Source organism: Corapipo altera, unplaced genomic scaffold (genome assembly GCF_003945725.1).
Source record: "Corapipo altera isolate COAL_440 unplaced genomic scaffold, ASM394572v1 2, whole genome shotgun sequence".
Lineage (NCBI taxonomy): Eukaryota > Metazoa > Chordata > Aves > Passeriformes > Pipridae > Corapipo > Corapipo altera.
In genome coordinates, this window is record NW_020884890.1 from 5,232,077 (window position 1) to 5,255,013 (window position 22,937).

Below are 22,937 nucleotides of genomic sequence, written 5' to 3' on the forward strand. Positions count from 1 at the left end.
TCTTTCTGTCTTCTAAATTATCAGAGTCAACAATTTAGTGAAACACTAATTTGAGACATCTCTTGGTTATCTGGGATGAATTAAGCAAACCTGCCTTTCTTTTGAACCCTTGGTAGTTGTATTGTGCCTGTTGTCAAATGAGTATTAAAGTAGGGGTTTGGTCTTCCTTTCCTCCTAGATAATTCAGGTTTTGATGGTGAATCCTAGTGGATATTCTCATGCAAGAAAAGAAAGGTATGGTTTATAATGCCCACAGATGGGCACCCTGTGTTCAGAGGCGAACTTCATTGCATGCAGATCTTCCTACTTCAAGTGATCAAAACATTAGCTCAGTAGTCTAACAAGTAATGTTAGACCAGCAAGTCTTTCTCTGACTTGCCTGGGTTTTAAAATAGAAAGCAACTGCAGATGCATTTAATGAGGAGACCAGTCTGGTTAGTAAACATATCTACAGGCTTGAACTTTTTGAGGATCTTATCTGTCTAATTTCTCAATCTTTATGGAGCTTAAGTGTAAAGAAAGCACTGGCTTCTTCTTCAGCTTCTGGAAAGGCACATGGAGAAATTTGTACATGCCTGGTGAATTGCTGTAAAAAGAAGGCCACCTGCAATCATTTCCTCCATATCGACTGTTTTGCAGAATATGGCTTTTAATCAGTCTCCACTTTTTAGGATTCACTGGCTGTTTTCCTACTATTAATCTCTGCATTTTTATATCAGAGTAATTTACAGTTCTTTCAGTTTTAGTTTTCTCAGTGTTATCTGAAAGTTCTTCATGATACCATTTTGTATGATTATGAAAAAGCTGTTCAACAATAAAATACAGTAGAGATCTGTTTCTAGTCTGCTGCAAAAAGCTGTGATTAAAAACATATATTGATTCCACTGTTTTATTTTGTTTCCTCTGTGTGTGGCTTTTCTACATCACATCTTCTATCTCCATGTCTGAGAATTTACTTCTTATATCATCTTTCAATATCCTGCATAACTTGGTTCACATCTTTAGAGATCTGTGAATGATAGGTTTAGTTGTCATTTCCCTAGAGGTAAGACAGAGAATAGCCATCTTTTCTTCACTTCTATTTACTGCTTCTGGGAAGCAATCATTCTACCTCTGCTCTTCATCTCCCCCAGCAATGTAATGTCCACAGAATATTTTTATCAATTCGATGCTAATGATTTTTATGTCTGTGTGACCCCTTACTGATCTCTTGTCCTCTGTCAAATCCTTTCTCCATCTTTTTAATAGTTTTTAGTGGATATATAATCATCAGTAAACTTGATAAATAAACATATAAATGATGCCTCATTCTCAGCTTTTCTTCTTTCTTCCTTTCTCTGACAGCTTCATCATCATTCCCACCTTCTGAGCTCAGTACCTTAATATTACCTTCAGTCTCACTCTCTTTGCTCTCATTATCAGCTAGAGTCATCAGCAGACACTTTTTCAAGTCACCTTGGTGACTAAAAAATGCTTGGTTTCTACACCTTCCCTGCACAGTCAGTCTAAAATGATGTTGCAGGTGACCTTGCCCACTCAGTATTACCATGGGTTTCAACTTTGTGTATGAATTAAAACTCATGCACTGAAATGCCAAATCATTCTATGTCCTGCACCATTCTCCTTTTTCTGTCTTTCTTGATGCTGAGTCTTTATTTTCCTTAAGAAGTTTTTTATGACAAGTCAAGAGTTGCTGCTGGAGACCCTAGTTTTAGTAGCATGAATGCACAGTGATACTAAGAAGAATGGAAAAAAATAAAGTTCCTTGAGAAACACAGAGTACCCTTGATGTGGCTCTCAGTCAGTTTGGTTGTTCATATAATCTTCTTCAAAATAATGCCCAGAAGATGGAGTTTTCTTCTAGTTAATGATGTACAGCTTCCTACCATGTGTTTAAAGCATTTTTCTAAATAATCACACATTTCAGGAAGCATTCCATTTATCATGAGAATACACTTTCTTCTTAAATAGGCTTATAAAAAATTGTTTACATTTTCAGTAGTTCAATTGGGTTCTCTTCAAACTTGTGACTTAGAGAAGCAAATTGATTTTGTTTTTTATGTTCCACATTTAGCAACTTCAAATAGCCATATAAATATAGAGCATGCATTACTAGTTAGTATATAGTAACAATGATTAAAAATTATAAAAATGCTAAGATTTTCATTTTTCCCCTAGGGGCACCTGCAGAAGTAGTATCTGGAATATATACAAATTCTATGAAAATATAGCTATTTCTGTATACTAACTCTTTCTCAGGAAATCAAAGTTATATTTTCCATATTATTTTTAAAGAAAGTTTTTATTATCTATAAAAACAATTTTTAATGTTTAATTATTGTTTAAACTTTTAATTTTAATTATTAAATTTTATTTCCATACCTGGAGCAAGGAAAGGTTTGGTAAAAGAGGAGTTAAAAATAAATTTATCTATTTTAATTTTATTAATCTAGGTTAGTTATCATAACAAATGTGCAATCGGAAATCACTTATGAGACTGCATATGTATTATTTTACAACAAAAACGATAATGGATAACTCTTTTCCACACTACATTGTCTATGGACAACAGAAGGGTGATATTCAGAGATCACTGCTAAGGTAGCTTCTTGATTAACCTAAAGCATTATTCTTAACTTTCAAATGATGAACCTATTTAAGGCATACTGTGTTTGACACCAAAGGCATGCAAAGTTCATGCCTGATTAGTGAAAATACCTATGAAATATCTACTTCTGCTTTAGCCTGTGTTGGTACTGTGTCTTGCTGCCCAAAGCTTGAATGGTGAGACAGTAGCTGCTTTGGGCTGAAGCTTCAGGGATGCGAGTGAACAGCAGCCATCTAGGGACATCCCTTTCTTGTCTGCCCATGGCAATCAAATTCAGAGTTCTGCTTTCTTGCTCTGACAGGGAGGGTTAAGCAGAAGTTGGCACCCTGTGCTGAAGATACCTGTATCAGGTTTTCCAATTCAGTCAAAATACTGATGCCTTTCTAAAATAATTGATTCCCATTCATCTGTATCTTAAGTTATTGCAAATTAGAGATCAATATAGTTACTGTGCTATAAAGCACAACAAACCCGGAATGTTATCACTTAAGAGAAAGGAGAGTCAGAACTGGTATTGCAACTGAGGGGAGACCTCAGTAGCAACTTGTAGACCAGGTCTACAACTTCCTCCATGAGGGGAAGTGGAGGGGCCACGCACAAAACTTGTCCCTCCTGGTGACCAGTGACAAAAGTGGAGGAAATGGCATGAAGCTGTATGGGTGGGGTTTAGGTTGGTTTAGGAAAAGGTTCTTCACCCAGAGAGTGGTTGGGCACTGGAATGGGCTTCATAGCACCAAGCCTGACAGAGTTCAGCAAGTGTTTGGACAATCCTTTCAGGCATATGTTGTGACTCTTGGGGCTGTCCTGTGCAGGGCCAAGAGTTGGACTGGATGATTTATCCTGGGAACTAATGACCAATCAGCCTCACCTCTGTGTCTGGGAAGATTGTGGAACAGATCCTCCTAGAAGCTATGTTAGAGCATGTGGAGGACAGAGAGGTGATTTGAGACAACCAGCACAGCTTCACCAAGGGAAAGTCCTGCCTCACCAATCTAGTGTTCTTCTTTGATAGAGTGACTACATCAGTGGATAAGGGAAGGGCTACAGGTGTCATTTATCTGGACTTTTGTAAAGCCTTTGAAATGGTCCCCCGCTGCATCCTTTTCTCTAAATTGAAGAGAGATGGATTAAATAAGTGGATTGTTAGATGAATAAAAAAATGGCTGACCATCACACCCAGAGCGTAGTGGTCAATGGCTCAGAGTCCCAACAAACATCACTGACAAGCAGTGTCCCTCAGGGGTTGCTACTGGGACCATTGTTATTTAATATCTTCATGACATAGATGAAGGGATCCAGTGCACCCTCAGCAAATTTGCAAATGACACCAAGCTGAGTGGTGCACTTGACACATCTGAAGGATGGGATACCACCTAGAAGGACCTGGACAAGCTCAACAAGTGGGTCCATGGGAATCTCATGCAGTTTAACAAGACTAAGTGCAAGGGGGCAGACCCGGGTCAGGGCAATCCCCAGTATCGATACGGGCTGGGGGATAAACAGATCAAGAGCACCCCTGCTGAGAAGAAATTGGAGTTACTTCTGGATGAGAGGCTGGATCTGAGCCGGCAATGTGCACTTGCAGCCCAGAAAGCCAATTGTATCCTGGGCTGCATCAAAAGCAGTGTGGCCAGCAGGTCGAGAGTGATGATTCTACCCCTCTGCTCTGGTGAGACCCCACCTGGAATCCTGCGTCCTGTGCTCTGGGATCCCCAGCACAGGAAGGACATCAACCTGTTGAAGTGAGTCCAGAGAAGGCCACCAAGTTGATTAGAGTGATGGAACACCTCTTGTACGAGAAAAGGCTGACAGAATTGGGCTTCTTCAACCTGTAGAAGAGAAGGCTCCAGGGTGACCTCATTGCGACCTTCCAGTACCTGAAGGGAGCCTACAAGAAAGATAGAGAGACTATTTACAAGAGCATGTAAGGGGGAATGGCTTCAAACTAAAAGATTAGATTAGATTAGATATTAGGAAAAAATTTTTTACTGTCAGGGTGGTGAGGCACTGGCACAGGTTGCCCAGAGAAGCTGTGGATGCCCCATCCCTGGAAGTATTCAAGGCCAGGTTGGATGGAGCTCTGTGCCACCTGGTCTAGTGAAAAGTCTCCCTGCCCGTGGCGGTGGAGTTGGAACTAGATGATCTTTAAGGTCCCTTCCAACTCAAGCCATTCTATGATTCTATGATCCTTGTGGGTCTCTTTCAACTTAAGATATTCTATGATTCTATGATCCTCTTTTGTAAATGCATGAATGCTACAGAATTCAGACTCTTTGAGCATCTTTTGTAGAGATTTTGGTTCAGTGTTTGATAAGGATAGGAATCAACTGTTTAATTTGGCTTATGTTGTAATTTTAAAACTTAAACTTCTTATGTGAGAGCTGAAGTTGCATTTAGTCCATGAGCAAACATGCAATTGTTTTTCTGTCATGCCTTCCAGTGAATCTAATTTCCTGTTCAAAGTGATTAATATTATTCAAGGGGCTAATTCTGAAATGTTACTGGTTTTGTTGAACACAGGAGGCTAATGGATGAATACTAAAGAGAAAGGGACAATGATTCATGCCACCTGTTTGGTTGTTTCATCTTTTTGTTGTTCAGCAACCCAGATCAGTCAGAGAGCTACTAGAAGTTGCATTAGGCAGCTTGTAACTCACTCAAGATTATAGGGATCAAGACAATACATTTCAATGTTTCTTTTCTAGGCCATGATCTACAAGAACTACATATTTTTAGTCAGAGTTTTATTGAGAAATTATTAACCGCTTTTATGCTGTTTCAAATAAACTGCTGAAATACCATTCACATATTACTATGTGTAATCAGCTCATTTAGATAGTGATGGAAAATTCTCTATTCCTATCAGTTTGGCATTAATCAGTTCAGAAGATATTTTATATTATTCAGTAAGTAAAAACAGTTGGTATTTGCCAATTCTGAAATTTTCAGTAGAGCAATATCAAACAGGTGGTCTGCAACTGCCACATGAAAATTAAATAAAGGCAATAAGACGTGTATTGGTAAAAGATATTAAAAAATTAATCCATTAGGACTCAAAGGAATCACTAAATTGATTAGATTAGACTACTTACATTTTTCTGAATCAATAATTGTTGTGGAATCATCAAATATGTATGTGTTCTTATGTGCAATTGAACCACTGTCTTGTAATTTATACTAAAATGCATCCAAAAAATACTCGAAGAATCTTCTCGTCTCAGGCTCCCACCACCTAGAGCTCAACATGCAGCTCACACTGGAGCTTTTCCTCAAGTCCTGTCACTGGTCACAAGAGTGAAGAGATCACTACTTGCCCCTCCACTTCTCTTCATGAAGATGTTGAAGACCACAGTGAGGTTCTCCCCTCAGTCCCGTCTACTCCAGGCTAAACAAGCTGAGTGACCTCAGGAATTCTTCATACGGCTTCCCCTCAAGGCCCTTCACCATCTTCATTGCCCTCCTTTGGACACTCTCTAAGAGCTTATATCTTTCTTACATTGTGGTTCCTGAAACTGCACATAATATTCAAGGTGAGGCCGCAGCAGTGCAGAGCAGAGCGGGACAATCCCCTCCCTGGGGGCAAAGCTGGTGATGCTTTGCCTGATGGCCCCTCCTGGCTGCCAGGGCACTGCTGACTCATATTCAACTTGCCATCAACCAGGACCCTTTCCACAGCACTTCTCTCTAGCCTCTCATTTCCTAGTCTATGAACATAACCAGCTGCAGAATCCAGCACTTCCCCTGTTGAACTTCTTATGGTTGGTGGTTGCCCATCTCTCTAATTCGTCAAGGTCTCTCTGCAGGGCCTCTCTGCTCTTGAGGGAGTCAATAGCTCCTCCCAGTTTTGTGTCATCTGCAAACTTGCTCACTATTCCTTTGAGTCCCACATCCAAGTAATTTATGACGATGTTGAAGAGAACTGGGCCGAAAATGTATTCCTCAACAATTTATTTTTTTCACCAATGCCTGGAATATCATAGGAATCGCAATAAATAAAAAAAGAGAATTTTCCATATTGGAAGAGTTTTGGTTAATTGTGTCTACAGCAGTGTATGTGCAAACTGTAAGAATGGTTACTTATCAGTATGATGTCTTCAGCATAAAAAGTCCAGGAAAATGTAATCAAATTAGAACAGAATAAGGCATTACAGCAATAACTCAAATATGGTTTTGTCTGAGGCAGTAAGACATGCTGTATGTTTTGTATATGGTGTATATGAGAATTTTTAGAGTCCCATAATTTAACATGACACGTGAAGATTTTTTCGGTTTCTGCTAAGATCATTTTCATTTTAGTTTTTCTTTTTTATTCTGTTTTTTTATCTTTGTCCCCACACTTTACATTCTTATTGTTATTAATATTCTCTTTGACTGTTTTTCCAGTATTATACAGCTTGTATGTATGTATAAACAAGCAAAAATACAATACCTGTAAGTGAACACGTTTGCCAGTGTTCCATCTGACAAATTCAGAACATAATGTTTTGGTATGGAAATTTAAAATAATAAAAAACCTTATGAGAAACCTTTGTTTTTTCAAATGAGAAGACATAGTGCTTGTGCGGCAGTGGCAGAACTGAATCATTTGGGTTCCAGTATCTGAAGCATTGTTTCCTACTACAATAAAAAAAATACAGTGAAGTACAAACTGAATAGCATGTCATGTTTTCTATGTATAAGAAACTCACATTTGAGTTTTTAATGTAGGAATGACCCATATAAATACCAGTTGGGGTATTTATACATACCCCAATGTATAAATAATATACATTTCCCTTTAAAAAGTCTGTTGATTTTCTTGTTCACAGTAAGTGATTATTTTATGCTGCAGATTAAAACCAAGTTAGAGAGCCTCACTTCCCAATGGAAATACTGCTGATCATGCTCCAAAGTTTCACTGGAATGAGTTGTAGGTTAATATTGAATAAGAATATTAGCTTTCCTAAAATATAAAAATATAAAAATATAAAATGCAGTTCACAATGGCACCGAAGAGGTGGGAATTGTTTCATGTATCCATCTGATCATGTTAATGGACTGAAAAAGTTTCTTCCAGTCAAATTCTATCAAATTATCTTCCACCTTAAAGCATCAGTGCCATGTTAGGCACGTCCTCATGGAATCATTCAGCAAAGTGGCTAAAGAAGGATCTAATAATCTGTGTGGATCTGTAGCAGGCAAACTTTGAAAGACATGGAACAAGCATTTTGGCAAATCTGTTTCAATTGCTGGCTTATGAAGTGTAATCTGTCTATGCAAAATCTCCAGGACGTTAAGATTGCATCTTCTGTTAAATTAAGTACAGACACTTTTGACTGTGAGTAGAAAAAAACCCACTTGTCTGAACCATGAATGAGAATATATAGAATCATAGAAGCATTTAGGTTAGAAAAGAGCTTCAAGATCATTGAGTCTAACCATGAACCTGACACTACCCAGCCATAAGTCAAATGTTTAGGCTTTATGTTCTGGTTTTGTTATTTACCACCTAAATATTAACAAGTATTTTGGAGTTCTTGGTTCTAAGTAGTGTGTAGGTACCATGATAAATGGCCCTATTTAAAATACAGAGGGGAACAGAGTACAGAGAATATTATCCTAGACCCTCACCATTTATCCAGTCCTAAAGTGGTTTTCTGTATTGCAGAGTGAATTTCATTGAATAACATTGATTTCCTATTTCAATAAAGGGAACTGTCATCCAAAAGGTAGATGAAATATTAAGGCTCTACTAGCTAATTAGATGCATAGACAGGTAGATGCACAGATAAATACTGTGCAAGTAAAAAAACCCAAAACCCACTATTTTCTTATGCAGGCTGTATTTAATTTTGAAAACTAAATAACTGTTGGTTTAATTTTATTTATGTGGAAAATAAAACAAAATTCTTTTTCGATTTTAAGAACTATGGGGAAAAATCCATTTTTACAGTGCTAATATATTCTGTATAACCATTGATTGCATATGAAAACACACAATCTATTTTATGCCCCAGTAATTCTGAAACACCTGAAGTCTATTCCCTCCACACACCACCTGAAAATTCATAAGACTAAGCATCACTTTAGGGCTGGGAATGTATTTGTCAATTGCAGCCTAGAGGGGATTGTAACTAGCACTGTAAAGCCCTGATGATAGTTTGATAATGGAAAGCCTGAAACAGCTTCAAGTACCACCTTGTTAATGTGATTCTGTAATACATAACAGTCTAATTTGAAAATAAGAGTCAGTTATCAAGAAATACATTTGAGAAATTAATATTGTTGCCCTCTTAATTTTCCTCTTTTCTTGGACTGGAATTACAGTTTTCTTTCAAGTAAAATCCACTGACGGTTTTCTACCATTAGGTAGAAATGGTTTTCTACTTTAATTTTGCTGTTCTCATTGTTTTACAGTTGTCCCCCATTGTCTTTATATTAAATCCCCTTGCAGAATCCTTGCAGTGAAATTGTTATGCACATCAAAGTATAGTCCTGATGTCCAAAGTCTTCCAATTGCATTAGCCTCTTCATAAATTGATCAGGCAAGGGCATTGGGCAGGAAATGGCTATCAACACGGCTTACATTAAGAATGGAGCTAGTGCTCCAAATGTGTTGTTTGTCATCTCTCTGAGTATGCGTAAACGCTTGCAGCCCTGTCAGTTCCTTAAAAGTAGTTTGAGTCTTACTAGACACGGACAGTGTTGCCATGGAGCTGTGCTGAGATTTCACAGCAAAGCTGAAACTGATTTCCAGATCATAGCTGAGTTAGGAAATGGGGAGAAAATGAAAATGAGCAAACAAAATTCTAAACTGAAAGTTAGGGGTTTTGATGGAAAAAATATAATTAAGACTTCAGAATGGAGATTATTCTTTCAAGGAAAAGAAATCAAGTGTTATACTGCATTACTGTCTTTTGTGTGCAAACAATGAGGTCTTTTAATATGTGAATCTCCTTAATGTATCTGTCTTGAAATTGTACCTGTATAGAGGAGAAAAGTTCTGTAATTGCTTCATTAGCCAGCACCTAGCAGTTATGTTTCCCAAAGCAATTTGCAGCATCCTCTTCCTTTCATTGTCACATTTGATGATTTTAGAATTTGCTCTGAAGACACAGCAATGTCCTTATGTGTGAATTTCAGGGTATAAGCCAGTACGTTCAATAATCCCTGTTAAGAAACTTAATCAGAATCTAGCTGACAAATGATATAATCTATACCACACAACTAATCCATGGTAGAACTGCATAATAAACAGAAGATTATGCTTTCTGTACCAGTTAATGTCCTATGAATTCCTGCTTTACTTGAAATGTATCATTAAAAACTTTTGTTATTCTTGTACTGTTGACATTGTATGATGCTTTAACATATGAAACCCAATTGTATGATTTCTCTTACTAGTGGCTAGCATTCAGAAGCTTCCTGCTGCATCTGTTTTAACCGACATCAATTTCCCAATGAAAGGAAGAAAAGGAATGGTTGATTGGGCACGAAACTCAGAAGACAGGGTTGTCATTCCAAAAAATATCTTCACTCCTATGTCAACAGGTAAAGAAGCATATCAGCATGTTGATTTTTTTGTTAGCTTTAGCAAGGAAACTCAGAATCTTTGTCTCATAGGACCACTTTGTCCCGTAACCACTCATAGGAGTGGTTATTTTTTCCATCTTCAAAAGGAATCCAGTACCTGTAGTTTATCCTAGGGGGAAATGATGGGGCATTATTTCAGCACATTGAACAAAAAGTGCTACAGAAATCCTAAAGATTACCTTCTACACCAAAGAGACAGTGCTTTGCTTAGTTATTGTGCAAAGGATTTGATCTGTGGTGGCACAAGGTGAGCTGAAGTGCAGCTCTGCTGAACCCTTTGAAGCTTCTTCACTCCAGCAGACTGAGTCATTCCAATCCAACTCTTACCAAAGGATGCTCAGCAGGCAAATTACTCTAACTTCAGGTACAATTTACAAATACCTTGCAGTACAGATCTCTGACATCAGAGAATTCACTAGGCATTAAAGACATTCTTGGAGAATACTTAATTATAAAGGTAAATGAACTAGCGTGGATGTTGGTATACAATGATGGATTTTTTGAAAATGTGATTTTCAATGGTTTAAATCTTTTGATTTGTTCCTGGCAATGCTACATCTTTATGAGAGACTTCCAGGATATAATTCAAAATTATGCTGGTTTATTTAAAATAAAACTCATATTACAGAGATAAATGGTATTCACAGTTCTCTATGATGATGAAAGCTTGGGAAAGAGAGTTTTAAAATCTTTTTTCCTTACTCTTTTCAGAACTAGATGAATCAACTGTATTTGTACTTGGAGCAGTGCTATACAAAAATTTAGAACTCATTTTGCCCACTTTGAGGTAAGAAATTTCATAAATACAGTATAAATTAAACTATTTCAGAATCATAACCATACTGCATGTAAGGATAAAAGCAGACAGCCAAGACTGCCTTTGCATGTTAGTACTACTGGATTTTTTTTCCTGATATTTAAAATGTATATGCATATATTCATCTTTCCTTCATACTTAGTCACTTATATGATGCAAATAACCTTTTAATCAAATTGGCTTAAATTACATTTTATGTTATCTATATTAAGCTTAATTACAGAAATGTTTTATTAGAAGTATACACACTGATGTACATTAATGCCCAGGCCTCTTATACTTGTGCTTCAATCTACTGTTTGTCCTGTTAGTACAAATGATTTTGTAATGACATCATGACTTGATGTACTAAGGTTGTCTGCCTGTTTCTACAAAATTCTCTAGCAGTAGAATTCCAAGTACTTTTTCGAATTAAGTTGTATTCAGAAGGGACAGCAAAGCTGTAGAGAGGATCCATTTTGGAAAGAAGACACACACACGTGCAGAGTAGCTGAAGTATGTCAGTTTTGAGAGCCATACACACACATAAAGAAATAGGAGAGCCTCGTGTTTCACCTTTTCCTTTCTGTACTTGATAAAAGACAATTTGGAAATAAGCATTTCACCCCCTCTTTTCTGATTACCACTTAAGATCATTTCATGGTCCATTAATACTACCTTATTTTATATGATCCTGTGCACTAACAGTCTACTAATGCCCTTTTACAGGAAAAGAAATCTGTAGATTGTGTCACAATCATCATCATGGCTAGGCTTCGCGAACGAAGATTTGGGAAGGGCTCTACCCACATTTGTTGCAAGCGCGTTGGTGGCTAATAAGGCCAATACGAGATAGACATGTCCAGTTGCAAAAGGCACAGCAGAAAGACTCCTTAGGTGGTATATTCTGCAAGGCACGATTCTTTCTGAGTTGTCTTTTCTCCTCAAGGGTGATCCTGCGTGCTTTCTCAAAAGTATCCGCAGCATTATAGATGGTGTGTCTCCAGGCCTCCCAATTTGAGGCCAGAGTAGACCAGTTATGATGATCAGTATGGCCAAGGCTGAGATGTTGTTTCAGGGGGTCCTTGTATCTTCTCTTTGAAGCTCCTCTCTTGAGGCAGCTGGTGGCAAGTTCACCGTAAAGCAAGATCTTAGGGAGGCAGTGGTCCTTCATCCTTGAGACGTTCCCTGCCCAGCGCAGCTGTGTTCTCAGCAATATATATAGCTGCTAATGAATTCACAATCATTAAAAACAATAATAATATGGAAGCCACCATAACACCTTTTGCTGCTCCGTTTAACCAAAGCTTCAGGATTTGAAACAAAGGATGGAAAAGTAACAGGTTTTTGCCAAAAACTGTCTGAAAACAAAAAAGGGTCATTCCTAATAAAATTAAAAAAACAATTCCCAGTAAAGTTGCAATGTTCTGTGCAATGAGCAGCTGTAACACCAGGGACAGAAACCCCTCTCAGGCAGGCCACACTTTGAACAGTGATGTCCTGACAAGGCACCTAGAAGCCTGGGAGGTGCTGGCAAGAGCCATCTGTGCTTAAGGCATGGTATAAATGACAGCTTATCCACTTCTGAAATGTCGCTAAGCACTTCCCATTTGTTGTACCAGTTCCTGAGATTAGCTAGGAAGGAAGAGATGTTTGTAAGTGATTTTTTTTTCTCCCATACTCAAAGAACCAGTGGCAATTTACTGTTGTCAGTCAGTTCTTTTTGGTAGACCTTAGATAAAAATCTTCCAGTCCTGGGAAGCATACCTTTAGACCTTTATATTGTAAACTGCAGTCTATGATCATGCTTTTTCAGCTCTTACAGGTCAATAGCTTTAGCTTACAGAAAAAAAAAAAAGTAAATCTTGAATGCTGTATATTTGCTTATATGAGAAGTCTTTCAGAGCTGTTATTTCATCCATTAGAAAAAGTCTTATTAGATTTTCTCTAGAAACAATAGCATCCCAAGTAGCAGCAATAAGGGCAGAATAGGAACATAAAAGTATAGCAACTTAAAAACTATGGAGTATGAAAAAGTGCATTTTACTTCCCAAATTTTTTGCTTCTGTCTGTTTTGCTTTCAGCTGGTTACTGATTTGCACTGCAAATTAACCATTTCTCTGTACAGTTTGGATAGATTTTGTGAGTTTCTAAAGCAAAATAGTCTAATAATCTATGTATATCTATACATAAATGAATTATTTAGAAATTCAAATATGAGGGTATCCCACTTTGCCTCTGAATATATTCAGTATTATTTGAATCTAATTCTCAACTGCCCAAGAAAAGGAAACAAGCACTATTGCTTTCTCTTATGTATGTGAATGAGGAATAAAAGTCATTATTAATCCATGATATAAAAATATAACACACATTCCCAGGTACCTCTAGTCTCTTGTTTGTTTGGAATATAGCACCTTTCACTTCTTTAATGAAATATGTTTCTTATAATGAACTTATAGCAAAACTTTTAAGCTTACATCTCTTACCTCACCAGAAAGTGTATCATGCTGGATTTCTTTTACCATGGCAGTCATATTCAAAATATGATCTCATGCCCTTAAAATAGTACCTAAAAGGTGTCACAGTTTCAAACTGTTTTCATAGAATTATAGAATCATTGAGCAGTTTGCATTGGAAGGGACCTTCAAAGATCATGTAATTCTGACTCCCTTCTACAGGCAGGGACACCTTCCACTAGACCAAGTTCCTCAGAGCCCTATCCAGCCTGACCCTGAACAGTTGCAATGATAGGACATCCACAGCTTCTCTGAGCAACCTGTTCCATTGTCTCAACACCCTTAGAAAAAATGTCTTCCTTATGTCTATCCTCTTTCAATTTAAAACCATTGGGCCTTGCCTTATCACTACAGACCTTGGTAAAAAGTCTCAGTCTTTTTCATAGGCCCCTTTTAAGTATTGAAAGCCCACAATAATGTCTTCATGGACCCTTCTCTTCTCCAGAATGAACAAACTCAACCTTCTGAATCTTTCTTCATAAGAGAGATGTTCCATCCCACTGATCATTTTCATGGCCCTCCCCTGGACCTGATCTAAGTTTCATGCCTTTTTTGTGCTGGGAATCCCAGAGCTGCATGCAGTATTCCAAGTGGGGTCTCACAAGAGCACCTCCTTCAACTTGCTGGCCACACTTTTGATGCAGCCCAGGATACAGTTGACTTTCTGAGCTGCAGGCGCACATTGCCAGCTCATGTTCCAATTTTCATCCATCAGTATCCCTCAGTACTTCACAACAGGACTGCTCCCAATCCCTCTATCTGCTACTCTGTATTGATACCAGGGATTGCTTCAACCCGAATGCAAGACCTTTCAGTTGGCCTTGTTTAACTTCATGAGGTTTCCACCTCCTGAGCCTTTCAAGGTCCCTCTGGATGGTATCCCTTCCCTCCAGCGCAGCGATCACACCATGCAGGTTGGTCTCATCTGCAAACTTCCTGAAGGTGCACCCAATCCCTTTGTTGATGTCATCAACAAAGATACTAAATGCTATCGAATGTATTTTGACACATTCAGCTACTTTAATGTTCATTCAGGTGGAATCTTAGCAAAGTCTTTGATACTGTCTGCCATGGCATTCTCCAGTGAATGGTGCTACATCCAGTTGGTGAACAGTCATTAGTGGAGTTCCCCAAGGCTCAGTATTAGGGCCAGTCCTGTTTAATATCTTTATTGATGATCTGGATGAGGGGATTTAGGGTACCCTCCGTGCGTTTTTGGACAATACTAAGTTGAAAGGGAGTATTGATCAGCTGGAGGGTAGCAAGGCTCTGCCGAGGGATCTGAACAGACTGGACTGATGGGCCAAGGCCAACGGTATGAGATTCAGTAAGGCAAAGTGCCGAGTGCTGCCCTTGGGTCACAAAAGCCCCATGGAGCACTACAGACTTGGGGCAGAGTGGCTGGAAAGCTGCTTGGGGGAAAAGGACCTGTGATATTGGTCAACAGCTGGCTGAACATGAGCCAGCAGTGTGTTTAGGTGGCCAAGAAGGCCAATGGCATCCTGACTTGTATCAGAAATAGTGTGACCAGCAGGATTAGGGCAGCAATTGTCTCCCTGTACTCAGCACTGGTGAGATCACACCTCAAGTCTTATGTCCAGTTCTGGGCCCCTCACTTCAAGAAAGATATTGAGATGCTGGAGCGCTTCCAGAGAAGAGCAACTAACCTGGTTAAGGATCTAGAGAATAAGTCTATGAGGAGGAGCTGAAGGAGCTGGGGTTGTTTAGCCTGGAGCAAAGGAGGCTCAAGGGAGACCTTATCACTCTCTACAGCTATCTGAAGGGAGGCTGTAACAAGGTGGAGATCAGCCTCTTCTCCCAGGCAACTGGTGACAGGACAAGAAGAAACATCCTCAAGCTACACCAGAGGAGGTTCAGGATGGACATGAGGAAGAATTTCTTCACTGAAAGGGTGGTTAAGCATTGGAATGGGATACCAGTGGAGGTGATGGAGTCACTACTCCTGGAGGTGTTCAAGAAAGGACTGAATGTGGCATTAAGTGCTATGGTCTAGTTGAGAAGGTGGTGATCAGTCAAAGGGTGGACTCGTTCATCTTGGAGGTCTTTCCCAACCTAAATGATTCTGTGATTCTCTAATTTGAAATTTGAAAAAATCTGCAACTGTAATTAGTACTGAATTTGTTGAGTTGTTATATTCTTTGTGAAAATTAGAACTGACATGCAGATCTTAAAAGGATCTCTATTATATTGTTTTATCATTTTACACTTTTTCAAGTACATGAATGAAGGTTTCTTATATCCCACTGCATTTGAAAAAAGTTTATTTTTGTTTGCTTGCATTTTGCAATGAAAAACTATCATCTCATCTGTGTTTATATTAATTACTATTTCTACTAATCTTGTTTAACTGTGATAAACATTATCGGAATAACCATCGTAGTGCAGAACCTAGTGAAATGGCTAAGTATCACTGCATTAGCGTTGTCTATGGAGCAAACACTGTAAAATGTGAAGAAATGTAACATCATCTATTTTTAATATGATATCTAAAATTATCTTAGCCGTGTACAACATAGGAATTAAAAAAAACCATTCTGGATAAGCATCCTATGGGATCCTTTTCTAATGAAAATACCAGTTGTTAAATTTGTCAGTGGTGGGAATGAAGATGAACAAAAATTAAACCAAGCTAAAATAAGTAAAATGGGCTTGTGTTTGATTTCAAAGGTCACATCATTTATACCTTGACAACCTGATAATAGAGATGGTTGCTACTGACTGCAGTTAAATATCTGGAAAGATTTACCAGTTACCCTGTGATTTCAGTTCCTGGCTTTACAGAAGTTAAGGTGGGAGTAAAGAAAATATTTGATTGGAATTTCCAGACGAACAAAGGTGACAGGCATTCCAATACATTCCTTAATCTTAGCACTAAAAGGTATGCAAACTCCTGCATCATCACGATGAACTTATTTTTTAAAAAATAAGCAAGTAAACAAATACAAAATATCTCAGTATATCTTTAGGGAAATTTTTCCAAAGCACCTGACCACAGAATCCCCATCTGGCACATCACAGGTGTTCTGTGAGTAAAATGAGGATTTCGTTATCTTGGACAGCCTATAAAATATATTTCATAAACTCCAAAATTAGCCACATTTTACCATATGGGCTTGCTTTTTTTTTTGGCATAGAGTCTATTAAAAGTAAGTCTTGTAAACACAGTACGAGATGAGAACTTGGAATTACATTAATATGCAATTTTTTTTGGCAATGTGTTTAATCCTACTGGTACATGTATATTATTCTGAGAATTTTGCCAGGAGTCTTTAAGCAAAAATTTAGGAAAACAAAGATAAAATGAGTTTATTCATCCTCATAAGAATAGAATAATTACTTTTTCCTATGCACAAGTAAATAAACTTTAGCTGATTCTATTTCCTAATATACTTTGCTGCATTGCACTGTTCTTGTAATATCTTATGGACTTGTTTATAGCAGATATTGAAATATTGAATATTTTCAGAACTGTAGACTGAATATTATTTCCACAGCTCTAGCACCCCTGAGCATATTTATGTTATTGTTAGGTTCACAGAAAATTGATTCTCAGTATAATACTCATCTAAAAGATATTATATATAATTCGTCTCCTGGGCACTCTGAAGAAATACATTGCATATTGCCATACTGTATGATAGTTTTTACCTTTTCCCTTAACAAATAAGAAAAAATAAAAAATCAATGATTTTGCTGTATCAAGTTTTTTTTTCTATTCCTTAAACATCCACCATACTTTTCCTGCTAGAATTTCCTGCACTGAAATGTTGTGTTTCCCCATTTGAAACAGCATTCCTAACCCCCTCCTTCAGGTGCTGTACAACCAAAAAGGCTCTTTAATTTCCTCAGGTCAGCTTTGTTAGACTAAGGATGGAGTACCTCAGACAGGTATTTAATGTGTCACATTATACCTTTAAGCATCCGTAATTTTTCTGTAAACTTGTATACATTGATCTGTAATTTCGATCATGCTGTCTTGAGATAGCAACATGCCTTAATCATAAGTTCATTTTTCTTTAGCAACATTCTAAAAAGAAAAGAAAATCTGAATTTCTTATCACATAGAATCAACATGAATTCCCTTATATAAAAAACACCCTCAAAATTTGTGCCCAGGTAGGAAAACAGTTTAATAATATAACTCTATTTTATTAATATTGCAGATCAGAAAAGAAACTCTAGGACAGCAGCTCTGGAAGCATTTCTTGAGCTTTTACTCAACCAAACTTTGCTGTCTTAAATCTTCAAGGATTTATTCAGCCATAGTCCCAAGGAATTTAATAATTTTTTTTTTGAATAATTGATTTTGAAACTTAAACTTTATGAGCATCTTTCTGGACAATCAGCAGAGCACCATCCTGTAAAACTTCATTTCTCATTAAAGTTGAATTTTAGATTATTTTTGATAGAATAGAAGGAGCTAATGGTGAAGTCACTCTCCACCATAAAAAATCTGTAAGATAATGCACTTGCCCAAGAAGTGTGAGATGGGTCATTCCCATTTTATGTCATTCCCAACATGACAGGAACTGAAACCCACATATTTTACCTTCCAGGACATTTTGTAAAAGCTGATTACTTAAATTCTTGGATAAGTTTTCTCAGAACTAGGCTGTCGTTTCAAAAAAATATCTTAAACAAAGGTAGCAGTGGCACCACACTGGTGGTTTTGAGGGAAGTTATTGTGATTACGAAGCTTTGAGCTGTAGTTCAGAGGCATCTTAACATGTTGTGTGAGTTTAGAATATACTTACCAGAATGTATTCTTTCAGAGGCTGTCCAGACCGTTAAATATGAAATATGCGACTAGGCACTCAGCCCAGACAGGACAGCAATGAGGGATGCAGTTTTCATTTCACAGCAATATAGCCAGTTATATTTATTTTCTGGTGAAAGAGTCTGATAGGGGCTCTTGAGAATGTAAGTGGCTTGGTAGAGTTTTTATGAAACTGAGGTAAAATGAATGTACTGAAGTTATAAACTAGGCACTTAGGTGCTCTTTCAGATCTCGTGCTAGAACCATCAGAACTGCATCAAAATGAGATACAGCAAGGAAACGTTTATTGACGCACAATGACTGACTGTAAAAGAGTACTGAAGTATCAATATTTACACTACTTTGTGTGAATTTCCAAAATGGACATAGTCTCTTAATAGCTAGTAAGCTCTATTTCCACTTGTCATGATCTGTTAGAGAAACCAGTTTTTTAATTATTTGGAGTTTTGTTCGTTTGTTTGGAATTTTTTTTAATTATGCCTTGCTTGTGAAGAATTATAGATATTCAGCTACTGTCATTCTACAGAATGTACTAAAATATTGCCAAACATTAATTGTTAGTCTGATAGAGAGAGAGATGTTTTCCTCAACAATGTGTGAGATTTTAGAGTACCACTAAAGCGAAGAAATAGGAATTAAGTAAAATAGAAAGCCACTTCTATTATATTTCCATTATGTGATTTGGCTGAGTAAAATTGGACTAGAACTCATACCTTGCCCCAGAAGAATAATTTCATTCCTTGTGCTGAATGAAGTGCCTGCTGAGCTAAGTTTCTATTACTGTAGCCATGGCAATTCCTGTTTCAATGATTCAGGAGAATGGAATCCTCTCCTAAATACAAACTCCCTAAAGAAAATAAGGAATGCAATAACAACAACAATAACAAAAGGATATTTATACTGTCTATTATAATTACATCTAAACTGCCTAGTTTCTTCTTTGATAACATCTACCTGAATATGACTGAAGTTGTCTTTCTGTGAGGTGTTGAAAGCTGCATTACATGCAAAGAAATTACAATAATAATAATCAGAAACAGTCAGGCTGGTAACTGATGGTTGTTCTAGGGTCATAAGAAGCAAGGATCTCAGCCATGAACATCACGTCAACATGTCTTTATGCCTTTAGTAGCATAACCTTGGCATGACTAGGTCTGTCCTGGAAAGGTTGCTATGATACATAGTGATCCACATTTTACATAAAAGAGAAATTGATAATGTATTAAAAAAATTCACAGAAAATCATTATTTTGCATAAACTGGTACAATAACATAGGACTAAATCTAATCTCACATATGAGATAAAAATGTGGTTTGGCAGAATTTAAGTCAGGGCACTTGGTTTAAATTTTAATAAGTATTTAGAGGATGAAGTTGCCCACTCAAATAACAAATACATTGTTTTTTAAAAACTGGAAACAGATAGGTTTTTTTCATGAGCACAGAATCAACTGTACAATCTCCCATTGCATTCATCCATCTTCACAATTTTACAATTAACAATGAGAAAAAAAGTCCAACACATCACTTTGGAAGAAAAATTACTGGCTCTTATAAAACATAGCTAGTGGGCCTATACTGAGAAAAGCAAATGAGATGCACTCAAACATGGACAGAATGCTTGTGTAATCAATAAATTCTTCTAATTAATAACTTGCATTTAAAGGAATTGCACTTCCTTATCTGTGGTGCTCGTTAGTCTTGGATATATTGGGTACAGTTGGAAGTGAGTGTTTTCACTACTTCCAAACAAATCTGGTTTCTCGCTGAATATTTGTCAACTAAAGTCACTGAAAATACCCCATGAGATATAAGGCTCATTTAACCTCATACAAAGTTAAATCTTCTATTTTTACTTTTTTTTTTACAGGAATTTTACAGTTGTTAATTCGAAAATCATTGTTGTTACTATACGACCTGAGCCCAAAACTACGGATTCTTTCCTGGAGATAGAACTGGCCCATCTGTCTAATGTAAGTACAAGGATAGTTGAGATGCTCTTATGAGAGTATTTGTCAGATCATATGAGAGAAAAAAAGAGACATTGTTTTATAAAACAGTTAATAAAACCCAGTTTAACTTTTAAAATTTAAGCTCGGGAACAGTCTAACAATCTTTGAGGGTAGTGTATACTTGTTTCATGCATGTGTACATGCAAAACAAAATTAATTGTTGTTTTGTGGGGTTTGGAGTTTTTATTTAAACAGCAAATTCTACTGAAAAGTTTCCATTAAATGCTTTGATGGTTACAATTCGAAATGTAGTATTGTGCCAAATTCTTAATTTTTTGCTCCCTGCATAGGTCATAGAGCTACATAGTTTTTCAAGTCTTTTCTTCTTTGCTTTCATTATTTCGTACTAAAAAGCCAGGTTTTACTTGTTTTAGCAGACTTTGAAAAAAATGCTCTGGTCCCAATTTAACTTACAGTTCTTATAAATATTTGAGATTTTTTTGTGCAATCGTTAAAACTCCGTACTTTTGAGGCTTTAATCTCACATTAAAAACGTTTTAAGTCTGAAAAAAAAGGGACTTTATTTCCAAATATATGAAAAATATGAAGAGTTTTTCTTCTGCTGTTAGTAATCCCCAACAGTCACAGGGATGTACAGTATTGGGAAAATAACGTTAAATAAACAAGCATAAGAGTAATTTATGTGAAGGCACAGCATATGAACTCTGTCTGTTTATGTTACTAAGAGCTAGACTTTACTTTGAATAAAACCATAAAGGGTCAATTAGAAAAGACAGTTACTAAAGCTTTTGAAAATACTATTGTTATGCAAAAATCTTTAAAGCTCTGGATTTTTTAGTTATAAACAGTTATTGAAGTGGTCATATAGATGCAATTCAACCAGAGAATTTCCAAATATTTCAGTCAGTAGCAAAATTGGATTAGTGACTCTGGGCAAAAGTATGAAGGAAACTTTTTGAACTCTAGACCTTTAATTAACATTTTACTCAAGGTTAGAAGAAACTATTTTGCCCTCAATGGTTATTATGACCTGCCATTCTGTTCCCAGAAAAGTGCTAATGCAAAGAACATCTCAGCGAAACTTAGGTGGAAAAAAGGAATAGAGGAATATAAACTGACCTGACTCCTTACCTTTCAATAAGATTAGAAGTTTACTGACAAAGAATTGTGGAGATTTGGGGGTTTATGGTTCTCTGTTTAAGATGCTTTATGGCGGGTAGGTTTCATTTTCTGTTTCATTTCATTTTGTTTCCAACATAAGTTATATCATATATATTAAGCATAAATATCAGTCTTTAACATAACTTTCTTTCCTGTCAGATATTTTGTTAAAAATGAAAAAAATATTTGCTGGAGTAAACCACAAATTAATCCTGTATATCAGGACAAAAACGCATCACTTTTGAAAAAAAATACTCGTTTCGGTCATTATTATGATTCGGTCATCATAAGATCATTATTAGAAAGAATTTATGGTAATTTTCATTGCTAGATTGTATAATCTATTATTTCAACAGTGATTGGTGGGCTACTTAAATGAATTGCAAACTATGATATTTATATTTCGAAATTGAAATTACTACTTACAAAAGTGTAGGGTAGCAGGTAAGAAAAAAGATTCTCATTAATTTGCTCACTTATGCTAGAAAAGAAATTAAAGAATTGTAAAAGAAAATAATACCAATAAACAATGTATCAACATTGAAAATATTTTTAGGCCAAGCACAACCTATTAATAGAAGCACAACATGGGCAAGGCTAGACTAAGAAAAGGTTGAACTGCTGTCCCCAGAAGATGAAATTCTAGAAAATTTGTAGAGAGGATATTTTTTTTTTTTTTTTTTTTAATCCATCCCTTTGGTTAATTTACAGAGCAAGTTTTTTGCCAAGTTTGAAAATCTTGCAAATGAAACTTCATTTTAACAAAAGTTCGGATTAGAGACACCAACTGTCACATAGCTTTGGCAACCTTTCAGTAGCTGAATATTAATTAATATTGTATGAGCTTGTGTCTTGACAAAGCAAAAAGACAGTAACCTTGCCAATACATATCAGACCCTTTTTTTTTCTTTTTGACTCACTTTTTGTCCTATAATATAATCCAGAGAAGCATCAAGAGTTTATATAAAGTTTTCAGCCCTTAAATTAATTTTACATACATACTATATTTATATAGACTCCTAATCCACCTGAATATATGAGTTGGACTGGCAGATACAATGATAACATATTGCTCTAGAAAATCTATGAATACGGATCAGTTTTACAGTTTTAATATCTTTAAACATTTCGTGATTTTTGTTCAAGTCCTAGTCTTCATAATGACATTTAAATTATAATATATTACCATCGAAAAAGCTTTATGTTGCATACAGAAAGATAAAACTATTGTTAATATATCTTTAGTGTTTGAACATTACATAATAATGGCTCACAGATTAACCATTATGTCAGTTAAATAGATTAATTATTAAACAGAAAATAAAATACATTCTCTTTCATCTGATTTTTTTGAAGGTCTTCTTGTTATATTTGTTCCTTTCAAAACTTTGTTCTTGAAATGCTATTTATTATTCAGAGCAGTTTGTTTGCAAATTGATTTAATGACTAATTTTATAACCATTTTCTAGACCATACCTAAATAGGAAAATATCCACACATTTGGTTTTTT

The 22,937-nt window shown here is 36.5% G+C and overlaps 1 protein-coding gene across 9 annotated transcripts in view; it reads left to right on the forward strand.

Annotated features, from left to right (window-relative positions):
• ADGRB3 (adhesion G protein-coupled receptor B3) overlaps positions 1 to 22,937 on the forward strand; it is a 459,298-nt gene that overhangs the window by 249,740 nt on the left and 186,621 nt on the right. For all 9 annotated transcript variants that reach the window (XM_027644726.1, XM_027644723.1, XM_027644722.1 and 6 more), the window contains 3 exons: positions 9,992 to 10,138; positions 10,892 to 10,967; positions 20,164 to 20,266. In XM_027644726.1, coding sequence (XP_027500527.1) covers positions 9,992 to 10,138; positions 10,892 to 10,967; positions 20,164 to 20,266 — 326 coding nt within the window. The remainder of the gene's footprint in view (positions 1 to 9,991; positions 10,139 to 10,891; positions 10,968 to 20,163; positions 20,267 to 22,937) is intronic.